The sequence below is a fragment of the Coturnix japonica genome, chromosome 3 (genome assembly GCF_001577835.2).
Source record: "Coturnix japonica isolate 7356 chromosome 3, Coturnix japonica 2.1, whole genome shotgun sequence".
Lineage (NCBI taxonomy): Eukaryota > Metazoa > Chordata > Aves > Galliformes > Phasianidae > Coturnix > Coturnix japonica.
In genome coordinates, this window is record NC_029518.1 from 67438567 (window position 1) to 67462178 (window position 23612).

Consider the following 23612-nt stretch of genomic DNA (forward strand, 5'->3'; position numbering starts at 1 on the left):
TAGCATTTATAAATTAGGACAATTAAGAATCTCTCTCCTTAGGCACCTCCCAAGCGTGCTCTCTCTGCTCTACCAATCACCTTCCCAGCAGGTTTCTCAGGACCTTATATCTCAAAAAGATTTTCTAATCAAGCAGTCTATGTCTTTCCTAATTCTATCACTGTTTTTTTAGCTCATCCTAAAATATGTCTTAAATGTAGGTGTGTCTGCATACTTCTGTAACCTCAATAGCTTAATGTTAAGACATTCCAAAGGTACACTGGAGGTAAATGTCAGACTTGATTGGACTTGGAGGAGGAACTTGGCTCTTCCTCTTCCTTACTCCAGATAAAGTTACAAAGTGCCAGAGTACTGGATGCTCTGCAGTGAATTTTTCCTTTTTGTTAGAAAGTATTTTGCTTTATTCACTGTAAAATACTTTACCACCATATTCTTCTGTATGTCCCAAGAAACTGTTCTTTCTGGCTACAGAACAGGGAATTCTCTTTTTCTCCTTACTGACATTGCTGTGATGCAAGGGGCAATCCTTAAATCTTTCACAATCTAAATAATAATAATGAGACATATGTATTAACATTGAGCTCCTCATCTCCTGTATGTCAGTGCACTTTCCTGTCTGATGAAGTCGTGAATTATGGTTTTGTTGTTTTGTTGGTTTTTTTTGAGTTCTTGCAGACTGACCCTTTTTTTTCACTTGCTTCTTCAAATTGCAACTATCTTTTAATTTAGAAACTTTTTACAGAATTCCAGCATTTGCATGTGTTTGTTCAATGTAACAAAAATATTATAATTCACACCTTTAATTTCATAATCTGCAAAGTAAATTATCCTTCTTGAAAGTAATAATGTGGTGCTTCATTTAACACCATAACAATGTTAAATTAAAAGCAGCTTTGAAAGAGGTGCCTTTTGAAAGGGGGGAAAAAAAGAGAATCTAACAGTAGTGATGATACCATATAGAAGAGAAGGACACTTTCACTTCAAATGATATTAGTATTTCTATAATAGTATTCTCTTATGAAAGAAACTTTGTTGTTATTTCCTATTTTTGAGGGAAAAAAAAACACACAAAAAAACCCAATAAACTACTAAGAAGTGTTTTATGAAGATTGAGATAGCAATGGTGTAGATTGGTTTAACTTTATATATTTGTTCTACTGTGTATTTACTCTGCAGTTAATGTAGAGCATGTGCCTGACTTTGTGTTCCTAAGTAATCCATTTAAAATATGAATATTAGTATGTTAAATTTAAAACATACTTAGGCAGCTAGTTGATTCAAAGAGTATATTGATATTATAGTCAGAGTAATTTAGTGTTGATCTATTTCATTCTAGGAGAGTTTGGTGAAGTGTGCAGTGGGCGTCTAAAGCTTCCTGGCAAGAGAGATGTTGCAGTAGCCATAAAAACTCTGAAGGTTGGCTACACTGAAAAGCAAAGGAGAGATTTCCTGTGTGAAGCGAGCATCATGGGACAATTTGACCACCCCAATGTTGTTCACTTAGAAGGGGTCGTTACTAGAGGTAAGCAGCAGCTTGATCTGTCAGTCAGATAAAAGCCTAATGGCAGAAATTACTTTAGTTTATTCAAGGTCAAAGATTTAAATTATAAACAGGGAGCACAGTCCTAATGGATTTTCTCCTGATGCGTAACTAACTAAAACAATACCTACTTCATGCTACAAGCTGAGGAAAAAAATTAAGATGCATGCATGATTAAAAGATGAAGTACTTTGAAATACATTATTTTTCTAGTTTCATTTAGCCTCAAAACCGTGCAGAGAGATAAGGTTTCTTATGTCCATTTGTATTATCTGAAGTGTCATTATTCCAGAGTCCTGTTCACACAGCAGGAGTCAAGAGAACACACTGACATTTTGATTTGTACAGTTTAATTTTGTGAATCATGACCACATTCCATGCAGACATTTAAGAACTTATTAGAGCTCAAAAACAGTGCTGGAGGCTTCTGAAATGTTCTTGTCTCGACAATTCAGTCCTTCAAAGAAATAACATGTTTTATCAAAAAAAGGCAGTTCTTTTTTATTACGGTTCCCCAAAGAAAATGTGCCTTCATTTCTTTCAGGGAAGCCAGTCATGATTGTAATAGAATATATGGAAAATGGGGCATTGGATGCATTTCTTAGGGTAAGTACCAAAATGAAAATATGTAAAAATATATCATGTTATTTGTATATATGTTTGTGTGTATATATGTTTGTGTATATATATGTATATATGTATATATGTGTGTGTGTGTGTGTGTGTATATATACATATATGTGTGTGTGTGTGTGTGTGCACGTGTTTTATGTTTGCATGTGTATATATTTATATGCATGCATTCATGATAATAATACAATATAAGGCCTTTTCAGGCTGAAGTTGAATTTGTCGAATATTAGCAATTCTTGATCTTTTTTCATCAAAGTAATATCAGAAATAAGAAGATCAAACAGGATCATATGGAAACATTCTAATAATTTAAGTGATTTAATGTGTTATAGAAATGGTGGAACTTATTACTGCCACCAGCTGAATTGAGACCACTGATGCTTGAAGCTCAATTTTCTACCTTTTTTTTCTTTTTTTTTTTTTTTTAAGTTTTTAAGTTTTTCAGTATGGCAGAAATGAACAAACAAGAATCCCTAAATGAACTAGTCATGTTTAAGAGAAGAACATGGGAAAAGGAAATACAAAAGCATTCAGAGTTTACGGGTGTATTTTCTGAACCAGCCAGTTCTTACTCCTAAATGGTTGTATAGTGTAAAACAATGTGTACCACCCTATAGAGAATGGAAATATGTATATATTACATATAAAAATTATATGTATATAAATTTCAGGCTATTAAAAAATACTGGTTGCTTGCATTCTAAAAGTAGACAATTCTCATTTTCTTGACAAATATAATTATTCTAAGAAATGGAGAGCATAAAGGCAAACTATGAAGAGTTGTTTCATGAGGTAAGCTCTCTTAAAAAAGACTTGCCATGAGTTAGTGAGAATTATTTTTTTTGGAATTGGTGAGTTTTGTTGTTTCTAATACATGAGCTACTTGTGCATTTCTTAGTTGGATGTACTGCTTTATGTCTGAAACAAAATATAACTTGTGTTTGAAGTGAGTTTCTTTGGCCTAAGATGAACTGTCTCATGTAAATAACTAGAAATCTAAAGTTGTAAAAATAATTCGTACTTCTTTTCTCCGCTATACTAACAAGAATTGCCGTTCTTTTTATCCCTCCAGAAACACGATGGGCAATTTACAGTCATTCAGCTGGTGGGAATGCTGAGAGGAATTGCTGCTGGAATGAGATATTTGGCTGATATGGGATATGTACACAGGGATCTTGCAGCACGCAATATTCTTGTCAACAGCAACCTTGTTTGTAAAGTATCAGACTTTGGCCTTTCCAGAGTTATAGAAGATGATCCAGAAGCTGTTTACACTACCACTGTGAGAGAAATTTGTAATTTTTTAGTCATTTAAGGATATAGTTATTAAGAAGCATATATTCTGGCAAGCAGAGAAAAAAGAAATACGTTAATTCCTTGACAAATGGAAAACACTGAAATGGAAGCTAGCCTCTGCAGAAACCTGGCTCTAAGTAGAGTTTGATATTTTTTGCAAGAGCATTTATATTTATTTAGTGGAGATCAAAATATTTTGTACAGTAACTTCGTTATTTCTTTCCTCATAATTCTCTGTTCAAACACACATAGAAGTTTTAATCCTAGGACGGTTAGTCACCTCACTTAATATGAATCAGTTAAAATACTTGTAAGGTATTATTATTTTTCAGAGTAGATTTTATCTTAGCAAAAATTTGACTAGCTTGAGGCAAGATTGTGACAAAGCTCAACTCCCATGTTTTCCCTTGCTTTTGTGGGTGGGATGCTTTTCTTAATAACCATTCATCAGGCACACTATGCTCTTTATTCTTTTGTTGAGCCAGCTTCCCTTTTCCACCACTGCGGCCTTGCACTGCCTATTTTCTCATGCTGAGGAAAGGAGGGGCCCCTGGAATCTGCTCTGACAGACATGGGGATCTGGGAAACTGCAAAGGTATTCAGGAGTGTCGCTCCTGCCACTGGGCTCTAACTGGGATCCTGGTTTTAAAGTACCAGACTGAGATTTCAGAAGAGCCATAGGACTATTCTATGGGATTTATATGCACAGAATGAGATTCCCTTCCCTTAGCTTCAGCCACCCAGGAGTTAAATGTTGAGTTTAAATCAGACATCTCAGAAGTCCCTTAAAATCAATGCAGAGAGAAGCTCTTGCAGGGAAATGCACCCAAGTTATCTTAGACAGGTGTTTAAGTTTCTACAGACCAAGTGATTAAGAGCTTAAGTCTCTTGAAAATTCTTCAATCAGTAAGCTATGATAGGTTGTGTAAGTACTGACTTTGATGTTGGTAGAAATAATTATAAATGCACTCTAAGAAAGATGGTGTGGAAATTGTGTGGGAGAAAAATACTTACTTTTTTTTTTTTTTTTTTTTTTTTTTTAAACATAGGGTGGAAAAATTCCAGTGAGATGGACAGCTCCAGAGGCCATCCAGTACCGCAAATTTACATCAGCCAGTGATGTGTGGAGTTATGGAATCGTAATGTGGGAAGTAATGTCTTATGGAGAACGCCCTTACTGGGACATGTCCAATCAAGATGTAGGTCATACTTTGTAAGAACACGTGAGCACACAAGTATTACATATTTTAAATGCATACACATAGTTCACCATACATGAATGTAATTTTATTTTAGGGAGAGACAGTAGGGTTCTTAGAAAAAGTTACAGAGCATTCATTTTTCAACTTAATCTTTAAATCTTTCTTCTTCTATGTGGATATTATGGGTTTTGTCCCAAGCTTAAAGTAAAAGTGGAACATAAAAAATAGTAATATATGTGCTTAACCTTATTATACTTAATCATAGAAGGAACTAATTTTTTCCAATGAAAAATTAATTCTGAGTGTTCTGACCTCAGAACAATGATTAATCAGTTGGAAAAAGTTGTTAAAAATCTGAGTGGCAGTTAATGACCTACTTTGGCATTTTAAAGTTAATTATGCTGATTTCACAATACCTTTGTTTGCATAAAATATGACCTAGAGCAACAGGTCAGCAATAATAGAACAGATGGGTGTTAATCTTGGTTTTTGACAAGACTATCTATTAATATAGAAAGTATTCAGGGGAAAACTGCAGGTGAGAAAGATGTCAGAATGATTCACATTTAAATTTCTTTGGGTCAGGGGCTTGAGTTTCTTTTTTATTATAATTATTATTTTATTTTTTGATTGCATGATAGACATTGAAGTTTGAAAAAAATGATAAAAGTGTAAATGATGAGTCAGTTTGGCACAGTGCAAAGTTGTTAATATTTGACAGGTCTCAGTGTCAAAGATTTCATGGACTGTCAAAATATGGGCAAACAAGTCCTTGGGGCAGAGGAAGAGAAATATTTACATTCCCTAGACACCCAGTAGATTTTCATTTCTTTTGACACCTTCCTTCTGTACTAGATTCAAACATAAAAGAAGTCTGACAGGAATATAAGATGCCTCAAAGGCAAAGCTTACCTATCTTTCAAGGAACAATAAGGAAGAACTTTAAAATAGGGGAAATTCCAATATCTTTGTGCTTCTTGATGGATTCTAGAAAGTATTCCTTCTATAGGAAGCTGAAAGTAAAGCAAATCAATTCTAATTTCTCATAAAATAACTAATTACAATTTCTCACTGATTCATCTATTTTGAACATAATTATTATACATACTTATTTTACGTAATAATTTTCAGTAACATGTAAGTAAAAGATGCATTGATGATTTGTTAAAAATATTTTCAAATATTTTTCTATGTTTTGATCTTTATAAACATGTCCTTGCGAAGCACATGCACATCCAATCAACTGTATAAACAAATCCGTGAAGGAAAAATGTACAATCATCATTTTATTATTTTTCTTATTCTTCTTCACAGTTATCAATGGGAGTGTTTAACTCAAAGCAAAAATAGTAAATACGTCTTTTCTCATTTTGCATACACATCCAGGGAGTTTATATGTCTTAAGTGCATCATTTTGTTTAAATGTGGATGTAGTGATGGATGGGATCAGATCTTTTTCTAAACTTGCATCTTTTGAAGACACTTGTTTAATCCCACCCCTCTTCCTTTAAAGTCATTGTTTTAGAATGATAGAGAACACTGATTATTGGTGCAATCTCTCTTAAAGCTTATACTGTGCTAGTAAAAGATGCCTTCAAACACTTTAGCTTCTACACTTTTCTTTCTGTGCTTTATTCTATTCTCCTATTAGAATGCCAGTGTTTGCTAGTTTTAGCTTTTACTAGTACTGCTGTACTAGTAATTTTTTTTAATTTTCCAGAAGATTAATTTTCCAGAAGATAGATGGTAAGAGTTTAGATTTACATTTTTTATTTTTTATTTGCTGTACTCCTGGATTTATTATCATCAACATATTTCTTATTATTATTACCATGTAACCAGAAGCAGTGTGATAACTACAAACCAAACATTTGTTTGTCCTGCTACCCTTAATTTTTCTCTGGTCTTTGGTAGCAACCAGACACTGAACAGACCTGACCCTCTTTGAATCGACTGTACATTCTTAGATAGCCAGATTATGAGAGAAGCATAATTGATTCTCAGCATTGCTCCCTCTTTCTCTCACTCTATATATATCACTTTTGTTTGTTTGTTTGTTTTTCCTCGGCAAAAGCAGAATTCAAAAAGCAAATTGTGGCAAATGTAGACAATATAAATCAGTTCCATTAGTAAGAACTCCAGCTGTGTTCTCTCAGTGGCTTTGCTTGTTTAAAAACATATATGTTCCTGAATCCATTTCTTTATTTCTGAATACTGATCCTTAGAACACCAACTCCACCTTTCTAAACAGAATAGACATTCATATCCTTCAACTTGTCTCAGTTTTGTAAAAAAATAAAACCAAGCAAAAAGACACATACTCTACTTTACTTATTAATATTTTGGAATCTTTTTACAATGTTTTAGATGTTTCTAGCTATTCTATCCATCTGTAGATAACTCATTCATTTATATCTCCAGGTTTCATGCTTCATGTCCATTTTGCTCAGGATACACATGAAAGAAGCTGATTCTATGGCCTTTTAAAAAATATCATCACCTTGATTCCTATCTTTCTCTAGTTTCTTTTGAGACTGTAGTGAACATGGAAAAAATGCATTCATGAATTCACTGTCTGTTCATGAATCTGGTCATTATTTCAAACTTCCTTGAACAGTTTGGTGTTGGTTTTGCTGTTGGGATTATCTGCTTTTTCACTAGTTGTTTCTGCATGCTGACCTCTTAAATAACTGCTTCAGTTTCAATAAGTCATACATAATATCTTTTAGAAGAGCTTTTCATAAAGATTTCTGATTTCCTTCTCATAGCATGCCAGTTTTCCTGTACACACTTTAGCTTATTTTTAACTTTTTATTTTTATTTTTATTTTTTATTTTTTTTAACTGCTACTCTTGATTGTGAAGAGCTGTTCATTTATTTTTCCTCTTAATTCTGTTGCAAAAGATCTTGCATTTTATTTTTAATGGTTTGGTTTTGTTTTGTTTTGTTTTCATTTGTAGTATTGTTCTTGCAATTTCTGTGTTCTTCTCCTGCAGAAATCTAAGAGAAAATTCTCTTCCCACGCTGTCTGACAGGTAACTTCACTGTTACTAAGAGGTCAGCACACTCATTCTTCAAGGTGTGGATGTTACCGCAGGAACTGAATATTTCTCAGTCATTTTTGAGATGTAGGATAGTATTGTCATTCTAAATGTACAGATAGAATACTGAGGCCCAGGGAGAGTAGACAACCTCTCTGAGGTCAGAAGGGCATCCTGTGACACAAGCTTGTCAGCGAGTAAATGCCCTGTCTGTGGATTATACCTCCTCTTTTCACAAAACTTCATTTCTGCATAAAGAGTTTTGATAGAATCATGGATTTTAGCCAGCTTTTTTGAAGGTCATTTTGTATTCTTTGCAGTTCTGTCTACTTTGCAGTCCACTGCTTTTGTATTTTCTCACAAAACCTATGGAATGTTTTATATCTGAGGTTATTATTTTCACTAAACCCTAGATATTCACCAACTTCATTTATCTTATTAGATCTATTTCTTAGGGCTAACTCCAGAATAGCTTCTGATCTTGCTTTCTGTAAAAGGCAAGGGAGAACACAGTCCTATGCGCTACCCTTCAGGAACAAGCACCCTTCCTTAGCAATTCTAATACTGCTATGTCAGTCAATGTCAGTATACTTGAAATCCCCCATGAACAACATTTTAGACCTTTTTCACAAGCTTTTGTTATCTGCATTGCTTCCTGATATGCTTTCTTACCCTACCCTCAAGGTTTACAACAGTTTTTCTCTGATTTTACTTTAACCATTTTGCTTTCTCACTTAAATACAAATGAACTTTGTGATGGAAGTTGATGAGTAGATATAATTCTTGGTTCAGATGTTTGTGATCTTCTTTGATTATATCATCAATAGCAATTGTCTTATTACTTCTAACTTACTGTTAAGGTGATATATTAAAATACCATTCTTCTTCACCCACATGACACATTTTTGCTATTTTATCTGTAAGCTAACATGACTAGAAACAGAATACAACTTTTTTTTCCCTAAAAATTCCTATCTTCTTAGCATTTTTCTTGGATCCTTTTATTGTATTTTCAGGATTTTGTATTTTTTGTGTGTATGAACAGATCCCTATCCACTTACAAGTCAGTTGCTTCTACCACACACTCATAAAGGCCTTGGGGCAAGTAATAATGCTTTCTGAAATAACTCCATTTATCAATCTATCTATTACTCCCTTAGCTAATTTAATTGTTGCTCCCCACTGCTCGCTTGACTAGGTAATAGAGCTGTTCTCCACACACAGAACAATATTTTTATTAAGCACAAAGATAAAATGAAGAAACATGAAGGCTAGTGTCAAAACAAAAGTTTCATATTTTTGCAGTGCTGATGGCAAATTTTAGTTTATGGATTTATTATTATTTTCATCGTTGCTATTGTGCATTTCTTGTGCAAGGTGGCAAAAATATATTTCTTAAGTATCCTGGAATGAAAAATGACTAATTATCTTGGCTACTAGGTTATAAAAGCAATTGAAGAAGGCTATCGTTTGCCAGCACCCATGGATTGCCCAGCAGGACTACACCAGCTGATGCTAGACTGCTGGCAGAAAGAACGTGGTGAAAGGCCAAAGTTTGAGCAGATAGTTGGTATTCTGGACAAAATGATTAGGAATCCAAACAGCTTGAAAACCCCTCTGGGAACTTGTAGCAGGTAAGAAAAGCTTTAGTGAGTGCTCATATATGATGGTGTGCATGTCTGGGTTCTGGATGTTCTGATAGGTGACTGGTTCCAGTTCATACTTACTCCATGTGTCTCTCAGTTCTCCCTTTCTTCTGTTCCCTGTTCTTCCCATCCCTTATTCACCTTCCTTTTGTTTACACTGAACTAAACCAAAAGGGACTTTACATAATAAATAACCAAAATAAATAAAGTGAATATTGTGGAACTAACACACTTCTCAGTAAACTGCTGTCTGCTCATCATTCTTTCCACTACCAGCAATCTTTGTTTTCCTTGTTTCTTGAAACTGTGGAGTCTTGGTGGCAAGGATCATCATCTGTTGTAATTTCGTATGATGCATCCCTTGCCTAGTAGGAACTCATACAGTAGAAATTAATACTTTTTTTTTTGGCCAAAGTACTTTGACTTGCTATACTTGAGGATTTTACCTTTTGTATTTTGGCTTTATTTCCTTTCAGTGATTGCATTTCATTGCACTTCATGATGTAGCTTTTAATAACTCCCTCATAAAATTCAGGTGATTTATTTAATCATGGTAATCTTTTGATGCACAAGCGAGATCAATGCACAAGGGAATCAGCTTGCCTGTGTTCCGTTCCCAGTTCTTCTACTGACTGATTTGCTCTGTGACCTTAAGCAACTTACTTTGTGTCTCTGCTCTTTCCCTGTCTTTGTTTTGTCTCATCCAATTGAATAATGGGAATAGTTACTGCTACATTCTCTAAGATGCTTTAAAAATAGTATCTTTACTTTACTCAGCAACTTCAGTTACAGCTGCTGTCATGCTAGGCTGATATAGTGTTGATAAAAATAGTCCATTAGGCTGTTGTTGCTCACTCTGACCTTTCATCTTTTACATGAATAAGTTTAGGAAATACATACTGTGAACTACAGTGCAGTCAGAGCTATTCACAGAATAATCTAACCTGTTTATAAAGGCCTATTACTTTTTACTCTTGAAATTTTGAATACCCCAAACTTATTTGACTCTCACTTTGCTAAATACTCCCTGATGTTTTACTCTCTTTGGAAACAACTTACTTTCCTTTTTCCTTCTCCATAGACCAATTAGCCCTCTTCTGGACCAGAACACTCCCGATTTTACCACTTTCTGCTCCGTAGGCGAATGGTTACAAGCTATTAAGATGGAAAGATATAAGGATAATTTCACAGCAGCAGGCTACAACTCTCTTGAATCAGTTGCCAGGATGACTATTGAGTAAGTTAGAACTGGGCATGTTTAACTTGCATTTAGGGAACTTCTAGGTAAAATAATACATGATGTTCAACTTGAAAACTTTATCCTGAGTACAAACATGGGTACATGGTACCCATGAAAGGTCAAATACCCTTCTACCTATGTGTGGCATCACTTTTTTCCCCATTTTTGAGACTAACTGAAATAATAACCAGGCTAGAATTTGAGGTAGAATTTGGCCCATTTTAAAGTATGTATATATAGGAAAATAACCGCCTTGTTTTTCTCTGTCTAATTGGTACATTTTTCCAGATCTGGACTAGGAAGATGTGAATCTTTCTTCTAATTGGCCAGGGGCTGTCTGTGTCTTTCAGGAAAATACTTTGCCTTAGGATAAAAGACTATAGAAGCAAAACAGTTTTCTGAAGGCAAGCATGGGTAGTATTGGCACTGCTGTCTTAAACAGTGTTTTCTTGGCACCCTGAAAGCAAAGTTATTCTGGTAGTAGCCAATCACTTGCAATGCCTTTTACAGAGCAACATTTTTCTAGTCAAGTTTGAAACAATATTCTCAAGCTTCCAGCTCCACTCTTGTCTACCTGTTATTGCTAGGGACCTCAGTCTGTAACCTGAGAACTGCCACCAGAGCCCAAAAGATAGTGGATTAGTAGCACTACTAGTGTTTAAGTTGAAACAGCTGATCCTTTTTCATTTGCACAATGGGTATGGATCAGTATGCAAAGGTTTTCACTAAACATCTCTTTAGGAAGCAAAATGTGACTTCCCAAATCTTGTATATATATAACTTTTATCTTGAAAGCCTCCCAAAGTATTTTATGAGAAAAGTGTCTCTTCTTTGGTGTCCTTAGAAGGGCAATAAGTGCAAAATAGTGCAAAACTTCATTCTCAGTTGTGGAGACACAAGACAGTGTAATTGCATGACATGTGCCATGCAATTACATTCCTCACTGATGATCTATATGGACTTTACAGTACTGAGCTGAGGTTTCAATACAGCTTCAGTGTTAGAAACCTGTAGCCCAGACCACTATGTAGCTTTAACTCACAATTGATTACCATACAGTAGCAGTCTAAGTTGAAAAATTAACAATGTACGCATTTGTCTTCTCCAGGGATGTGATGAGTTTAGGGATCACGTTGGTTGGTCATCAAAAGAAAATCATGAGCAGCATTCAGACTATGAGAGCACAAATGCTACATTTACACGGCACTGGCATCCAAGTGTGATAGACATTTCTCCCTTATGAGGGAGGTGACAGACTGAGAGAACAGCACTGGCCTTCAGTATATATGAAGTGCTACTAGAAGACACTTGATTTCCTGGGTCCTTCCTGCAGTGAATAGAAGAGCTACAAGAAGCACCTACAGACTTGAACTCCTAAGTGCCACCAGAATTTATGAAAAGGGAATTAGGATCCACCAGTGGTGGCAAGGAAAACAGCAGTGACAATAAACAAAGTACTACCTGAATAAACATATAAACACCTTGAGCTCTCTAACCTCCTTTTTATCTAACAGACTTTTTAAATGTACATAAAAATTTAAAAAAGAATATATTTGTCAGATGAAGTCATGATATTATTGTTAAATTCAACAAAATATTTTCCTTAAATCTGTGATTTCTGAATCTTTTTTTAATCATTTGTGTTTATTCTTCATAAGGACTTTCTTTTAGTATGATGTTTATATCTTTGGACCTTTTTAGTGCTAATTCTATGACACATTACTACACTGGGTACCTCTGAAGGATTATTTGAGTTCCTAGAGATTTAAGAAGCATGACCAAGCAATGTATATCTGTCCCAACTTTGGTATCCTTTAGTACCATTTACTTTTGTTAAATCAGCACCATATTGACATGACTAGCTAATTGGCAGGGAGTCAGGATAATGCAAGTTGCCAAGAGCTCTGATATTTTTTAAAGAATTTTTTAAGGTTACACATATACTATCTTTTCAAAGAAAATAAAAGACAAAAAAAAAAAAAGACAAAAAAAAAAAAAGAAAGAAAAGAAAAGCAATAATGACCTTACGTAGTTCTAGGCACTTTTAGCAAATTGTTTGCAAGATGATTTAATGGAATAAAGTGAGATATATACTAAGATGTAGATCTTTAGCTGCAAACCTGCTGAGGCACTATGTTGAATGGACAAGTGATTGTAGGAGTGTCTGAGAACATAGGTGCAGTTCTCCAGTGTTACCTAAACCATTTAATCTGAGCACATCGCTTTTTTTTTTTTTCAATATTTTGCATTAGCAAATCTAAAATAAATAGCTGGCGTATATTTTATATGAATTTAAGTTCAATGCAGTCCAGCTGTGAGATTAAGGACATAGATTTTATATTAGAAACATAGAGCATGAGGCAAGGGGCAGTTCCGAATTTTCAGATTTTTTACAAGGTTTTACAGCTCTAATCAAAATATTTGTGTCTGTACTCACACAGGCACAGCAGTCATCATCAGGAGCACAGATTCATAAGAGTATTTGCTCAATGAATATCTTCTACAACCATTATTACTTACATATGTTTGTGTTTGATTAACCATAAGCAATAACAAACTGTGTCTTCACAGATATGGAGGGATCATATATGAAACATAGAGAAATGCTTTACAAAATTCTGAAAATTGTGAACTACCCTCAACAGTGAATGCTGTACTTTCCAAAGAGAATTGGGCTGCTTCTATTGATTTTGATAGAGAAAGATCCCAGGGATCAGTCATAAATTGGTCTTGTTTGATAATGTGGGCATCCACACAAAAAAAATAAAAAGTAATGAACAACCCTGTAAATTTTCCTTTGTAAAACTTGTAAATTTTATTTATACTGTCTTGGTTTTATATACACATTTATGTTATAGTGAGCTCTGGATACATTGAAAATGCACTAATACTTGTTCTATTTACTTGCGAAAGCATACAAACATGATATCATGCTACATAATGTGTTTTCCCACATTTAGGACCAAAGATAGTTATCAAAAACTAAAAACATCATTTTTTCCTCCTTTTTTTTTTTTTTTTTTTTTTTTTTTTTTAAAGAAAAACACCTTTTTAGACCACTGTACAGTTATATTTGTCATTTTATTTATTTGTCTCATTAGAAAAATCAGTTTGGTTACACCAGTTTTGTCCCCTCACCTTTGTTGAAGAAAATCTGTATAAAGCTTTTAATTAGAATAATCCTGATACGTAGACACTTCCATTTGTAATCTTTGTAATAGACTGTAAATATATTTTTGGAACTATAATGCAATGTGCATAAGGGTTATTTTTCAGTGTCCATATATGATTGTTTATACAATTCACAGCACTTTACAGTCATGCTGAGAAGCCTAATTTATTGCCTGGATTTGGGCAGAGTAATTAAAAAAGGTGAATATTCTTGTTTCATATTAGATTATCATTCAGTAGAAACAGTTATTTTCATGTGTGCAGATCAAGATTTATTTTTTTTTTTTTTAAACTATTACAATTAATTTTCTAAAAATGGTGTAGAATTAGGATGCAGAGTAGACTGCATGCCCAACATTGAAAGTAGTGCATGAAACCACTTGGCCAAGACACTTCCACTTGCCATCAGAACACTCATTATTAATAAACATCTGTTTTGTGTTATAACTAACGCTAAGTGCCTCACTACTGGGGTGAGCATCTGTGGGCAACTGCACAGGGTGCTTGTCAGTTTTGCTGCTGCTTTAGGCACCTAACTGTAAATTTAGGAGTCCAACAACTACTTCCTTACAAACCTTGGCTAATGTTTCTAAGGGCTTGGTGTTTCCAGGTGTGATTCAGCAATGCTGGTATTGCTGAGAACCCCCAAACCCTAAATGAACGAAAGTTGAGGTCAGTCTTCACCCTGAGAACCTGTTCAATGCTCTGAAACACAGAGGCCTCAAAGCATGTGTAGACTCACACACATAAAAGTGAGGGCCCTAATGTTATTTCTTCCTGATTTTCACTTGTTTGATTTAAGCCATCTATTTTGAATAATAACTATATTTTATCATTCATCTATATACCTTGACTGCCTTAAAGTTGCCACAGTTTTTTTACACATTTGAAAGTGGTAGAGTAGACTCAGAAAGCACAATCAATACCAATATTCCTATCTTATCTATCTGTTCGGAACATTATTGCGGTTTAGAGCACATGCATGTTAAAGGATTTAAACTGGTAGAGCAGCAATATATATTGATGTTAATTACAGTTCCCCAGGTTTCATGAAAACATAGTCCAGTATAAGAAAAGCAAAGTGCCAGAGACAGTCTGTGTTCATGAGAACTGAAAAAAAAAAAAAAAAAAAGGTTGGAGAGAGAATTAAAGGCTAAATGATGAAACGGAGAACTGAGCTCAGTTCTGGCTTAATTCCACTGAACTATGGTATTGTGCATTGCTAAAGAAGACAATATCAGGCTGCCAGTGAGGGTGATATTCCTTGACTTTATCCATCTGTAAGCATCTAAAAGAAAGATGCCTAAGACAAGCAGGATGAATCTCCCTCTGGAAATGCTTATCTCCATTACCTCCAGAGGGAATCCAGATGATTAGCTTAGTTTAGGCATCTAATGTCTAGATATTTAAAATTAGGTGATTCTTACCCTGTGTGTTCTCAGCTGCTACAGAGTTTTCCCTAGAATCTGAGTGTTGTTGAAAGGCAGCTCCTCTACTAGTATGTCCCAGAATGTATTTAAACTGGGCTTTGTCACAGAGAGAGTATGTTTTTTTTAAGGTTGTTATTTTGTTGTGGTTTTTTTTTTGGTTTTTTTTCAGAAATTTGTAACAGGTCATCTAAATGCTTTCTGTATATGGGTATTAATTCTTGATTTATTTTGTGATTGTTCTTAGGGAGACCTGCCTAGTAAATTACAGTTATTTAAGACTTTAAATAATGAGAAATATTTGCTGGCATTCTGCTTCAGTCCAGAGGTTATGTGATCAGAGATGATAGTTGCTGTTTGCAAAACCATGTTTATCTAAAAAAAATGTCATGTAAAAATCTCCAGGGGGCAAAGATGCTTAAATGTGTCTAGAATTGAATGTTTCCCTTTATATCTCAATAATTGAGCTGTCTGTATTTTTCTCCATTTAAAATGAGTTTTTAATATTTGTTTAAGCTGCAGTCATCTTGCATCCACTGAGGGAATTTCAAAGAATTATTTTAAATTAAATTTGCTTTTCTTCACTAATAATAATATGCGGTAAATAGTTTCCACTGTTTCGAATGTTACAAAAACTATTGCTTTAATGTGGGGGATGAAGGGGTCTATTTTTATTCTGTTGTTGGTATTTTTTTTACATTTATTGGTTAGTAGTTGAAATAAAAAATGATAATAATTTCTCCTTAACTCTCTATATAATTTATATATAGCAATTTTGAGAATGATTTAAATTCTGCGACTTTCAAGTTACTTCTACAATACGGTGATTGTGTCACTACAGTCATAATGCCAAGTGATGCTGAGACTCCCTAGCACACAGACATGTTCATCTGGCACTTTGCGGCCAACTAATAGCATGAGAGAGTCCACTGGCTGTGTGGGAGAAGTAAATGCCAACTCAGAAAAAAAGGGGTCATTCTACCCTTAAAAATCTATATATGTGATGTATTGGAGCTACCATTTATATCCTTGATTCATTGTTTCCCTGCATACAATTAGAAACTTATACGCTCATAACTTGTTAAATGTTTGTTTTATGATGATGAAATTTTATTTATTTATTTATGTTTATTTGTTGTTGGGTTTCATGGGTTTTTCTGGACAATTACTTTTTATGTTTGTAGAAGTTCCCAGGCAGAATGATAAGGCCAGGTACAATAGAAGTTCTTGTTTAACAGTAATACTGGCAATAGGTACTAGAGGGCTATTCAGATGTTGCTGTGATTTGCTGAGCTAGTAGCACAATGGGAGTTAAGCATATTCTGGACTGTTTAGATTTGTACTGTATGACTTCACTAATATGTAGAACTAAGGGAATTTTCAGAGAATCATGGAATGGATTGAGTTGGAAGGGCCACCAAAGATCATCCAGTTCCAATCCCCCTGCCATGGGGGGATCTCCAACCAGATCAGGTTGCCCACTCAGCCTGGCCTTGAACACCTCCAGGGATGCTACAGTTTCTCTGGGCAACCTGTGACAGTGTGTCATAACCCACTAACTTGGAACAGACTTCCAGATGATAGATTTGGGATCTATCAAAACTCAAAAGTTTTGTCATCAAACTAATTTCCAGTAAGATGAGAAATTCTGGGCAGCAACCAATATTTTCTCTGCTATCCCCTTAAGGATGATCCAACTTAGCCAACAATTACTTTTAAACCTTTTAAACAAAGTTCATTATTTGCATAGCCTTCCATTTACTTCAGGGAAAATAAATAAACAAATAAATAAATAAATAAATAAAAAGCACAGCAGATTTCCTGCAAAAAAAAAAAAAAAAAAAAAAAAATGACAAGGTGGGGGCATACAAAGGTTTTTGGAGAAAACAAAAAAAAACCCACAAAAAAAAACCACAAAAAGTAATACAAAAATCAACAATTGATCTGTGAAACCCAAAGTAAGACTACATTCACCAATTTTTTAACACATTTAATGCAGTGTTTTAAAAAATATAACAGGTCACATCATACATATAAAATCTGCAATATTCTGACAAAAGAGTAGTGACAGAATACAAGCTGCATTTGTGGGACTTTTTTTTCTCTGGATTAGCTATTGCAAGATACCTGTTGAGATAGGCTGAGGCACAAAACTTCAGTGAAATTCTGTGTGAACGTTTAGGATGGGCAAGGGTCAGGCAGTTTGAAAGTGAAAAGGCTCAAACTGAGTTTATATGCTGTAGACACTATGTAGGTTATGCCTACTGACATGATGGAAGGCTAAAGATTAAAAAGGAAAGGGATTGAAAACAGAGGAGTGTGAAGCCATTCACATGTCTAAGTCATAAGGCTCTGCAAAACATTGCTGGCAGTGAAATTATAGAATCTGGAGGTTTTTACTTAAGTAGTGAGATGCCGATATTAAAATATATGTAATAATCTAGTATGTAATGGTTTTAGTATTCTGATTTTTCCTCAGGCCAGATTGGAATTTGTCAGAGACTAAATTGAGGCAGATGGGAAAGCAACTGGTAATATGCAGCTCATTCAAGCAGACTTGAAGGAGATATGAAAGGAGAATTTTACATTAAAAGCCTGCAAATAAAATAAACTCTGATGATATTTGCTCTCAGAAAGTTTTAGGATAGTCTTCTTTAAATATAGTGTACTGATAACAGGTTTTTGAGCTGATACTATACAGATAGGATGCACTGAATTTCAAATTAGTGACCAGAAAAGAACCACAAGTCAAAAAATAGTTGACACTTTGATAGCCTATGAAAAAAGATGATATACAACCAAGCGAAAATCATGTAGCCAAACAAATGAATCTTGGACAAAACAAGACATAATTCTTAGTGCCAGAGGAGCGAAATTAAGAACAGAAAAACTATTCATCTATCGACCAAGGTTTCTGTATTTAACTGAATAAAGTAACCAGCTGTAGAACTATGCTGCTAATAATAATTACCAGTAATGAAGAACTACAGCTCAGAGTTCACCTGATGAATCATAATAAGGCTAGTAGTGGAAAAAACACTCAAACATTAAACTCAAAGTTTTATGTATGATAATGATATTAGAGTTCCTGGACTCTGAGCTATTCCACATTAGTTACAAACCAAAGAATATACAGTCTCCACTCCACAAATAAATCCTTCTGCTTGTCTGCAAAAAGAAACATAAATAAACAAATAAAGAAGAAGGGGGGAGGGGGGGGGGGGGGGAGTGGGAGGGTAACACTGAAGAATCAATTAAGTTGGTTGAGTTGGTTGTGTGCAATATCAATTGTTTTCTGATTATTTCCTTAGAATTACCATAAAATATGCATGTTTGTCTTGCAGATTAAGAAACAAAGTTCCTGCTCTAAAAATGAAGTCTCAGTAAAAGGAAAAAAGCACACTTTTTTTAATATGGCAATTTAAATTGGCTTGAAAAGAGGCTAGACTGAAGAATTTCAGACAAAATGTAGTTATGTTGATCTCTTACATCTTATGTCTGTAGAGACATTATTCAGGCAATTTCTTGACTGTGATTCAACCTGTTTCACTATGCCAACTTCCACTGGCTTACTTAAGGGCTACATGTCCATTTTTAAGATGTCTGCTCAAAAACATTTCAACTTCTTTTCCTCAGGGACCAACGAACTTATGCCAAAAATGTATACACATACATTGTGTATGTACAGTTTAAGAATATGACTGAAGCAATCTCAGATTACTTATCTCCAGCATGTTCTTTTCAGTCATAGTTTTAAATTAACTGTATTCTTCCACTAAGATTCAATCTAATAAAGTGTGAGAAATCTGATTTGCCATCAGTAAACTTAGAAAAGTAATCCAGATACTTCCTGAAGGCTTTTTCATGTTCTTTAGATGGTGACTAGGATCTGGTTCAGAAAGAGATGAGTCTATCATAATACTGAATAGTCTGTGTGTGTATAGTGTTTATACCTCATAAGGTACGCTAGCTACTGAAGTATGGATTATCTTGGGTAGGAGATGGTCTCTGTTAATCTTATTATCTAGTTTGATCTTGGCAGCAATGATGCTTCTATATCGAGTCAATGGAAGAGTAAGATGAGTTGAGACAAGATTGGGTGAGGTGAAAGTGTTACTTGGGTGAGAAAAGAGAGGCTGAGAAAACCTGCAGCTGATTTGGGCAATACTTTTATTTCTCTTCCAGGATACTTGCCCTGCTGAATCCACTCAGTCTATCTCATCCCTCATAATTGAATACCTCTCTTATATTAACCTAAACAAAATAAAAATGTCTTCATCCCTAGTAGCCAGCATTTGCTACCAGTCTGCTAGAGAAGTAAAGACTGCACTAGGTTCAAATCTACATCATGTGCCTGCAGGAAGAAGCTGGGTTGGCAAGGCATTGAAATGGATTCCTAACAAGACATTGATGGGTCTCAGTTTTATGGCCAACTGATTCTTTGCTATTCTGAGGATAAAGAATGTGCCTTATTATATAACTTACCTACCTACTCATCCACTGCTAAGGGTAGGGGTGTGGAGGAAAAGAAGTAAAGCAGAAAGCTGCCTAGCATTTCTATTTAATACACTTTTCAAGAGAAATAATTATTTCAAAGCCAAAGTTACCTAAACTTGTGCAAAAGATAAATCCTTTCTGGTTCTTCCTACTTGCTGGCAAAACCTACCTCAGGTAGTCTGTTGCAAATCTCAGACTTGCATTGCTTTCAGTCTCATCAAATTCTTTGCTAAGCATGGTGTTCTATTCTCCAGAACTCAAAAACTTACTTGTGGTAGTTATAGAGCATCACCCAAGCCCTTTTCCAGGCTTCCATGCTAGTTACTTTGTGTGGAGTTGCTTCTCAGTTTTGAGGAGTGTTTCTGCAGCCATGAGAAGGGAAACCAGTTTTGAAGTGTGCTACACTTCCAACTCTCCCCAGCTGGCGTGAGTCATTAATAACTAGTAGTACCCACACTTCACTGAAGGATAAGTAGAAGTGGGTAGTGAGGGATGAGCATTTCAAACCCCAGTGATTATAAATGCTATTACACAATTTACTGGGACTGAGCATGCAGGTGCTCCGTACCGTTCTGTTTTGTTCTCTTCCTCTTTAAAACAGCCACCAGCTGTGCACATGTTGGGTACTGCTGGAAAGCTTCCTACATCTCTTTCTATGAACAAAAAGCAAGGAAGGAGGTGCACGTTCTAGGTGCAGAAGTCAGTAGTGTTGGTCAGAACAAAAGTCAGCGTGTTTATGTTTATGTGGGAGTGGGGAGAGGGATACAGAAGAGGTGAATCAGCTAGGCTGATAAGTAACATTCATTGTGTGAGATAATGGAGTATGTTCAAAATAATATACACATCTTCCCACTGACAGGACAGTCTAAGTGTGGGGAGTGCTGAATAGCACAGATCAAAATATGTGGTGAGAGGACTGTTTCAGTGGGAGAAAAACTTATGAACTAATGACAGTCCCATGTAAGTGATATGAGAACTAATACTTTATCTGTGCTATCTACTTTTGAATTATTTGTTAAAAAAGAAAAATCATTATACTAAAATTACATTTCTAATTTGAAAGTATTCCCTAGAAATATTACCTGTTTTCAGTGTTGCTTGACAATTATAGGGAAAAAAAAAGAATACTTTTAAAGTCAGCCATCAAAGCAACTAACACCATTTTTATACTTGTATACTTAAGTAGGACTGTATAAACCTGATTTTTTTATTTAGCATCTGATGTTGTCGAGTTACTTGAATTAAAAACTCTAGTAGAATGGATATTACATATTTCATTGTGCTTTTACGAGTTGCTGCATGATATTACAGGTTCAATTATCAAGTCTAAATTTACAGTGCATCACTTGAGATATCAGAAGAACAAAAACCATACAGCTATGCATTTGCATGTGTCACTGAGCCTTTGCAGCATACTTTTGCAAAACAGAATGTTATAGTTGGTAAAGCTTAAATCATAAGTTTATCACATTGATGCTGTTTTCCTATTCAAGGCCTTTTGATGGTGGAAGTCTCTGTTATCCTAGTTCTAGTGAGCAGATGAATATGATGTAAATTGGGAGAAGCCATTTCGTGAATGTATGAACATATATCTTATATATCATTTATAGCTCCTACTCAATTCACTCAATTCTACTCAATTCACTTTCTCTCCTTGTCTGTCGTAAAAGCCAGAGTACCATAATAGACTTCCTGTAAGCTCACTGACAGCTGAACTGTAGCTAAGCACAGTTCAGGGTACACAGGTAGAAATGTTAACACTTCTCTGGCATCCTTTTACCTCTGTTTCTAGGAAGGCTCACTAATTTTTGTGATTTGAGGAATGGCCTACTCTTATTCTGAGGACTCACTGAAATTTTACATAATTTTGGGGTGAAAAATGCACAGTAAGCATAAGACTGATCCTACAGCTTTGGGCTGTGGGAAGATATGAAAAAGGCAACGTGTGGAAAGGGTGAGTCTCTATAGACAAGCACATATAGCTGAGCACCTGGAGCTGCAGCTACAACCTCAGAAAATGTTGATGAGGCTGGTCAAGATGCTCCACAGGCAGGACATTACCTATGAAATTCTTTCCAGCACTGTACAGTCTCTTCGCTTCCTGAAATACTTTTCCCATTCAGAAGTCCACTCCGTCTTACTCTGAAATTGGTGATTAGTTTTCTTCTCTTGAAACAAGAAGCCTTATATTCTAAGGAAATTGGAGTTCATTCATGAAAGAGTTTGAGCAACCTGCCATGTCCCAGAAGAGCTAATATCTTGGTCTGCAAGTGCCACAATGACTCTGGGCTTTCCTACATCATTCTACTATTTCTCAATTTCTAGACAAAATAATCTCTTTGTTCCCTTATTTAACATATTTTCTGCTGAAAGGATGAATTTAAGCATGTACTTTCAGAGATGGGTTGAGGCTATGAATCCCAGAACATGCTTCTTCAGGATTCTTGCAGATTTGATGCTGGAATACATGTTGGCATACCCAAGATCCTCATAAGTGTGCCAAGTACAAGTTTGCATAGGATTTCCTTTCTTTGGAGCTAGGGTTCAAGTAGAAACTCATGCATGCATATGTTTGTTTGGCTCATTAATAAATACAAGGATGGACATGGAAGGCATCAGAACCAAGATAAATGAATACTAAATCTGACCATAAAGCTGCCAAAGCAAAGAACTGAAGCCCCTATCAGCTAGTTTAGCCATGGTCTTCAGCCTTTATTTTCCTGAATTTCCATCTTTGATTTCTATTTCTTCCGAGGGAAATAAGCCTGGAATGACATTGGGCATGAAGACAGCTAGAAGTTTAGTACAGTGAAGATGAATAGCTTGGTTGTAAAGATGTAAAGAAAAAACATATTGATTAACATATTACATGTCACATAGGGATCCTCAAGTCCCATTTGTTGAAGTTTCATCCTTGTTAGCTTGCACTTGGGCTCTGCTCTAGATAAAGTAGCACTTTGCAATGACAGCCAGGTGCAGGCCAAAGTAAAGCCAGGAAGTACAGGGTATACATAAATTATCCAGTGATGCTGATTAAATAATAATAATAATAATTAATAAATAAATAAATAAAATCAGTAGATACACTGTCAATGAAAATATGACCTGAGGTTTAAAATGCCTATGTATCTAAGTGCTATTTGTGACTACTAGTTGCCTTAAACTTTGAATAAATTTACATCAACCATTTTTGATAATTCAAAGACTTACTTGCCATCTAAATAGTACAAAGAAATGTAGTCAAAAAGAAAAGAAAAAAGTCTTCTTTTTGAAGAGGATTTATCTCCAAGTTCTTTTTTGCTGCATTCTTTTCTCACACATTCTTTGCATTACTGGGCTTTCAAAGGGCAGGTCCAAAAAAAACCAACCAAACAAAAAAAAAAAAAAAACCCTAAAAACCTAATCAGATTGCTTCCTATAGCTGTTTTTTTTGTTTGTTTGCTTGTTTGTTTGTTTTTGTTTTTGTTTGCGAAAGCTCAGACATTATGGCCGTTAATATTGTCAGATCGTCTCCATAAAACATCTGCTCCCATTTTGTCCAGTCTGGTGACAGAAGCATATTGTATGTTACAATGTATGAATAATGTTATTGTCTTGAATAAGTACCTTCCCTTTGTTTTACACGTTAAATAATCTAATCCTTGTGACAGAAAAACATACACTACTTTGGAAAAAGCTGTAAGGATATTGGTTGGTGAGGCAGGAGGCCATTCCTTTGCTGGTTTATTTTTCTTTAGTATTAGTGCTACATTTGCTTGTCTTGGAGTCTGTAAAAGGCTGCTTTTTCTCTCAGGAATTTTCAAATAATTTAGTTAAAAGATTGCTAACAATATGCATAATATATTTTTTTTAAATCCTGGCCTAAATCCAGTAGTCCTAAAGCTATATTGTTTTATACATTTACATGGCCAATCTGCCA

At 35.1% G+C, this 23612-nt stretch overlaps 1 protein-coding gene across 5 annotated transcripts in view; it reads left to right on the forward strand.

The window, feature by feature from the left end:
• Positions 1 to 23612, forward strand: part of EPHA7 (EPH receptor A7) — a 158626-nt gene that overhangs the window by 130433 nt on the left and 4581 nt on the right. For 2 of the 5 annotated variants that reach the window (XM_015858874.2, XM_015858875.2), the window contains exons 11-17: positions 1337 to 1522; positions 2085 to 2146; positions 3246 to 3455; positions 4519 to 4668; positions 9153 to 9346; positions 10440 to 10595; positions 11707 to 12843. In XM_015858874.2, coding sequence (XP_015714360.1) covers positions 1337 to 1522; positions 2085 to 2146; positions 3246 to 3455; positions 4519 to 4668; positions 9153 to 9346; positions 10440 to 10595; positions 11707 to 11821 — 1073 coding nt within the window. In that variant the 3' untranslated portion in view covers positions 11822 to 12843. Of the gene's footprint in view, positions 1 to 1336; positions 1523 to 2084; positions 2147 to 3245; positions 3456 to 4518; positions 4669 to 9152; positions 9347 to 10439; positions 10596 to 11706; positions 12844 to 23612 lie in introns of those variants that run through there. The other 3 variants (XM_015858873.2, XM_015858872.2, XM_015858876.2) reach the window with 2 other exon arrangements.